The 6,603-nt window shown below is 50.5% G+C and overlaps 1 protein-coding gene across 1 annotated transcript in view; it reads right to left on the bottom strand.

Annotated features, from left to right (window-relative positions):
• Nucleotides 1-1,552: 1,552 nt before the first annotated feature.
• Nucleotides 1,553-6,603, bottom strand: part of dag1 (dystroglycan 1) — a 30,912-nt gene continuing 25,861 nt past the window's right edge. The window contains exon 3 of the mRNA XM_047024679.1: nt 1,553-6,304. Coding sequence (XP_046880635.1) covers nt 4,040-6,304 — 2,265 coding nt within the window. The 3' untranslated portion in view covers nt 1,553-4,039. The remainder of the gene's footprint in view (nt 6,305-6,603) is intronic.

The raw sequence follows: 6,603 nt of genomic DNA, 5'->3' as shown, positions 1-6,603 counted from the left end.
TGCTGGATGCATCCAGCCTCATGCTGTCACATAGGGCAGAGAGTGCTGGATGCATCCAGCCTCATGCTTCGCATTAATGAAAGGAGGAAAGAGTAGACAGTAAACAAAAGAAAAACAAAACAATATATTTGGAGATTAGAGCTGTATCCTCTATCTGGGCCAGCATCCAGGAGAGTATATTTAAAAAGGCAGCCCACAGTATGACTAGGCTGCAGTAGACACCTATGTTAGCATACTTATCTTTTGAAAGACTATGTGATAATATCAATCAAATCCATAAATCCTTATTAATCGATCTGACAGATAAACAGATAAGTATATGAACTACTGTCCACAAAGCAAATTTAACCAGTGAATGAAAGCCAAGGATTGTTTGTTTGTGTGTGTGTGCATGCATCTTTAGTTTCCTCTCCTTCAAATCTCACACCATATATTTTATCTTCCCTGGCTGTGAAGTGACTGAGCCCTCATGATTAAAAGGCTCTCCTGGTACCCTGAGCCATCATCTAAATCAGACATGAGCCCCAGCATCATCACCTGCCTGGTCGTCGGTCTGCCAACGCTGGACCTGGTCGTCAACCGGAAACCAGTCTCCATGACGGCCAACAGCGAGTTTCCCGGTCCAGTCCTACATCTATAAAGCTGAACAATGGATTTTGGTGTTTCAAAACCCTTTGACACTGTATGACTATGTTTAGTTTATGTTCTGCTCCTCTCTCTCACCAACCGTCTCTGGAGGAGGGGATCCCTCTCTGAATTGCTCCTCCTAAGGTTTCTTCAATTTTTTCTCCTGTTGGGAGTTTTTCTGTGAGTTTTTCCTTGTCTCCCTTGAGGGTTTAGGTTGGTTGAGGGGCAGTTCTATGGGCGCATGTGAAGCCCTCTGTGACATACTTGCGTGTTAAAAAGGCTATTCAAATAAATGTGATTGATTGATTGACATGACCACCTAGAGTTACACAATGGAGAAACCATGTAGCTGTTTAGAATCAGGAGACGACCTCTTGACCCTGTCTGACTCTACACCAGTACAGTACTCATGAACAGTACCTGGACTGACCCTGTCTGACTCTACACCAATACAGTACTCATGAACAGTACCTGGACTGACCCTGTCTGACCTCTACACCAGTACAGTACTCATGAACAGTACCTGGACTGACCCTGTCTGACTCTACACCAGTACAGTACTCATGAACAGTACCTGGACTGACCCTGTCTGACTCTACACCAGTACAGTACTCATGAACAGTACCTGGACTGACCCTGTCTGACTCTACACCAGTACAGTACTCATGAACAGTACCTGGACTGAGCTTGAAGCTCTGAGATTGTCACTTTAAGGACAAAGGAAGGGCCACATGAAGGACACCTGTGGTACAGCATGCCGTCCTTGTCCTGTGAAAGCATGTGCAGAGCTCGGAATCGTTCTTCAAGGTGTATGAAATGTTATTAGCTATTTACATCAAATCAACAGCTAGGCAATACCTAATCAATTCCACTGACCTGCGTGTCATGCGGGTGTGATGGAATCATGGAAGTGAAGGAGGCAATGTTGACATGTTAACCTTTTAATGAGGGTTGCGGTTTCAAATTTCAAACATTTTCATCTGGGTTTGTTCCCAGCCAGAAGTACAAACAGAGGCCCCAGACGTGCTGTAAGGTCACAGACGTGCTGTGAGGTCACAGACAAGCTGTGAGGTCACAGACAGACTGTGAGGTGACAGACAGGCTGTGAGGTCACAGACAGACTGTGAGGTCACAGACAGGCTGTGAGGTGACAGACAGACTGTGAGGTCACAGACAGGCTGTGAGGTGACAGACAGGCTGTGAGGTCACAGGAGTGGGTGCGTTTGTCGGAGACCTCCATCCACCCCAGGCTGTATCGATTCATCAACAGGGGGGTTAAGTGGAAGCATTAGAAAATGATTATGACCAAAGCTCATCCATAAAAATAAATCTATATACCATGATGTACGCACGCATGGGAACAACTTGACACACTCCACAATTCTGGCGGGTGGGTCGGTGGGTGGGTGGGGGTATTTGAGCGTGCTTGTGATAAAGTTGGATTACGTACCTAAACATTTGGCTTCTGTGGTAAAACACTTTCTATAAACGATACTAAAAGTGTTATTTGACACCGGCACATGTATCACCATGTCACATTTTGTTCAGACAGCAAACGGAGTGCTGATGTTTCTTTATATCTTTCTCTACCTGTATTGAACAGCCACCACAGGACTGTCGTACATTATTGCAAAGGGTCACTTTCAGTCAAAACTCAATAGCAAACATGACAAAAATAAACTTGTGATTACATAAATTGGGTCATTCTGACTGTATAGCAGAACATACATTTAAATTTGATATGCCAACACACAAAAATAAAACACTTTGAAATATATGATACAGGGAAAAAGGTGTACGTAACTCAATCAATTCTCTAAGCTAAAGATTTTACAAATTGCAGTAGACTATTCATTAATCGTAGTTTTTTTGTTGTTGTTTTATTTCAATCAAACGATTTGGAGGCTGTATCAAAAACTTTGTAAAAAAACTAGAGTTTTTCATCGACCCTTTTGTCAGTGTTTGTCGAATGATCTTATTTTGGAAACTCCCGCTCGTTTCTCATTGTCTTCCTATCCTTATCCTCCCTTTCTTTATTCTCTCCTTGCAAATGTGACCTCTAAGCTGTGAATAAAATGTGTACATCCCTTCAGGGATCATCTTGATAGCACTGAACTCTTCTCTCCATAGCTGGCGAGAACCAGAGCAACACTACATAAAAAAATAATCACCCCTTCTCTAAAATAAACTGCAGGAGTCTTTTTTTCCCCACATCTGATTCTCAGAGACATAAATAAGGTTTCAACAGACGGAGCAAATATGTACAGAAGACACTTCGACGCTTCACCAGAAAAGGCAAAATGGCATTCAGAATGGCATGTAAGGAGGATCATTCACAGCAAAGGGATCAGTGGGATGTCTTGTTTGGCGCTAAGAGTCGATACCGAGGAGGCTTCCGTTGAACCCAGATCAACTCGACAACCCATTAAGAAAAAACTGTGCACCTCAAAGCCTGGTCACCAAGACGTGGACTTAGACCTGGTTGGCCTTAACCTGGTTGTTTGATCTTCCAGACACGGAGGCTTGTACAGCTTGACCCCTACAAAAGATGGCAACTTCGACAGTCTACTCTGTGCTGACCATCAGACACACCTACCATGCTGTTCTACTTAGGGTAAAAAAGATCTCCTGCAGCCTATTTCAGTCACTCCTTATCCACCACCAACAAAACAACACTACTTATCAGAACATCTTCCAGATATACAGTGGATCTCAAAAAAATGAAAACAAACAATCGAAAAAGAACAAAACAAATCATATATCATTTAATAATTTCTATCTCTGTTTAGACTACCTTGTTATGCTGATCTCCACTAGACGAGTGAATAAGGATAAAAAACGTACAACTAGTGTTAAAAGGCGGCAGACCTAGCTGGATCTGAGTACTGCAGCCCGAGTGATGCGTGAAGGGGGCGTGTCTAGATCCTCACAGGTCTGTCCTGACAGGTAGAGAGTACTCCCCATTAAAAGCAGTTAGCCTGCGATGTGTTTGTCTTGTATTGTTTAAAACAAAGATAAAAACGGTGGTGTTAGGAAAGGAGTTTGATTTGAAGTCAGTCCAAAAAACTAAACGAGAAACCTTGAAGAGACACACAAAAACAGAAACTGAAAGCCTGTTCAAACAAACAGAGAAAGCGCCGGAACAGGAGAGGGCGTGTCCCACAGCTAGCCGTCCCGCCAGCGGTAGCCTCTTGTCACCAGACACACTGAAGTTTGTCCTGATGGGCTACCGTAGGCAGCTTCCCCCTAGCTCCTCCCCCCAGCTCTCTCAACTCCTCCTCCTAATCACCACCCCTCCCTCCCAACCCAAGTCCCCCAATAGCAGAGCTCTCCTCCCCCCTGGTATCCAATCAGAGCAGACTGGGCTTTGTCCCAGTACTCTGGTGTCCTCCTCAGGAGGTGTGGGCGGGTCTTAGGGGGGCACGTAGGGGGGTGGAGATCTGTAGGGGGTCATGTTCTTTGGCCGGGAGCCCTTCCCCTCCATGGGGGTGGTGAAGGGGGGTGGAGGCTGGTAGGGTGGGGCATTGGGGTCCTCATCCCGTAGGGCCGTGTACTCCCCCAGCAGGTCCTGATTGAGGGGCGTGGTCTCGGGGCTGCCCATGGGGTACTCTGGGGGGGGCAGCGGGGGCTTCTCCTCCTGGAGGATCAGGGGCATGCTGGAGGATGGGGGGGGCTTGGAGTCGTCCAGCTCGTCGGCAAAAATGATGGGAACGCCCTTCTTGATGAAGGTGGCCTGGTCCTCAATGGTCAGCTTTCCCTTGCGCTTCTTGCGGTAGCAGATCATGGCCACGATGCCGGCGATCAGCAAGATGGCGGCCACCACCACCGCGGGGATGACCGTGTGCAGGTAGACGTCGTCGGTGCTCTGGCGGCCCGTGCCTAGCGCCGGCGTGACGGCTGGGGGCTCTGGGATGACGATCTCTCTCGGGGGAACAAACATAAAGCTCCTGCAGGCTCCTGTGCCCTTGACTGTGATTCCCAGCGGCTTAAAGTCCGGCTCCATGGCGTTGACGAAAGTCTGAGAAGGGCGTCCCTGAGCGTCGGAGATGCGTCGGCTCATGGCGTCGATCTGTTCGCGGGGACACGGGCTCTGCTGCAGGCTGTTGTTGGTCCAGTCCACCACGATGGAGCCCTTGGTGATGTTCCTCAGTGTGATGATGCTGCTGTTGCGGTCTCCGAACGAGTAGGCCAGCTTCTTGATCAGCAGGATCTTCTTGTGGATGTCTCCGGTGACGGTGTGGGGCTCTCCCTGGAAGCGGGCGGTGAACAGCACGGGCGACTTGTTGTTGGACGCCCAGTGGTTGACGCGCACCTCGAAGGCGTCGATGGCGTTCAGGCCTCCTTTGTCCATGGCCTGCATGAAGTACTCGTGCTTGCCCATGGCGTTGGACTCAGGAAGACCGAACAGCAGCTGGCTGGTGCTGTTGAACTGGATCCAGGAGTCGTCTCCCACCAGCTCGTTGTGGTTCTTCCTCAGGGTCAGGCGGAGCTTGTCCGTGGTGCCGTCTTCCCTGTCGAAGAATGTGTCCGAAGGGATCTTCACCTCGAAGTAGGTGCCCACCCAGGCGTTGACCTGGTCGATGGGGTTGCGCAGCACCGGTTTCTCGTTGCTGGGGTCCGGGATGAAGGGGGCGGGCGTGGTGCGTCTGGCGGGCTTGGGCGTGGTGGTCTTGGGCTCCCTGGGCACCGGGGTGGTCTTGGGTCTGCGGGGCCTCTTGGTGGGCCTCCTGGTGGTCGGGCTGGGAGGCGTGGCCGTTGGCTCGATGATGGTGGGTCGGGTCATGGTGGGCTGGATGGTGACGGTGCTGGTGGACTCTACCATCCGGGTGGGCAGGAGGGGTCCCACGGTCGGGGTGTGAGAGATGGAGTCGCGGATGCGGATAGTGGGCTTGCCGGGCAGGGGTACTGGCCCTCGTACTGGGGGGGCAGAGCTCTCGGAGGGGGCGGCAATGGAAGGTGAGGTGAGGGTGGGCACGATGCGAACAGGGGGCTCCACCAGGGTGGTAGGGGGTAGGACCGTCAACACGGGGGTGGGCGTGTTGTTGAGATAGCGCCTCACTCGTTTGGGGACGTGGGGCTTCTTGTTCGCGATGTGCCAACCCACCACAGGGTAGCCCAGGCGGGCAGACATGGTGCCCTCTTTGGCTGGAATCTGGACCTTGCTGATGTTGGGCACGGAGCTCTGGTCCAGGGAACAGCCCAGCTTCCAGGATAGCAGAGCCCCATTCTCCACCACCTTCTTGGCATTGCCCGGCCCGGCCATGAAGGCCGACATGTCGAACAAGCGGTTGTTGACCACAGGCAGGACCTTCATATGTTGCAGACCCACCCCGGAGAAACTCTGCATGCTGGCCAGCAGCGCCACCCTCTGGTTGGAGGTCATCTTGGTCAGGTCGGCGTCCAGGATGATGGTCAGGACGGTGATGGGTTCCTCGTTGGAACAGAAGAACGGCTGGACGTCATTGGTGGAGGTCTGGAGAGCCAGCTGGACCTGATCTGTGTCGGCATGTTCCTCAGGGTGGACCTCGATGGAGAAGACCTCCTGGTCATGGTTGGGGTGGGTCACGGAGATGTAGGTAACCCCCTTATCCTCCTCCAGGGGCAGGCCCAGCAGGGTGAGTGTGGCAGGGTCCCAGTGAAGCCAGCCTGGAAGCGTTGCCTTGCCGGACTCCCTAATCTGGAGGAAAAGAGAAAGACAGAATCGAGAAATCAGCATAGGTGATTTTGTAAGGGGACCTTACAATCAAAGTCTACAGTCTACAGGCAACAAACTGATGCAAAGAACCCTGGAGCAGATACCTGGTACGATGGATCACAAGGGAGTGACAATGCATTCCATCACAAATCCAAAACATGAACAAATGTGTTCTCTGCTCCCGGCATTAACCAGTTAAATCTGCGTCTAATAAATCCTGCCTGATAAATTATGAAGAGCTGGCTCTCCCAAGACACATCATTAAAGCTCTAACTAGTACA

This window comes from Hypomesus transpacificus, chromosome 9, assembly GCF_021917145.1.
Source record: "Hypomesus transpacificus isolate Combined female chromosome 9, fHypTra1, whole genome shotgun sequence".
Classification (NCBI taxonomy): Eukaryota; Metazoa; Chordata; class Actinopteri; order Osmeriformes; family Osmeridae; genus Hypomesus; species Hypomesus transpacificus.
This window is presented reverse-complemented; position numbering and strand designations above follow the sequence as displayed.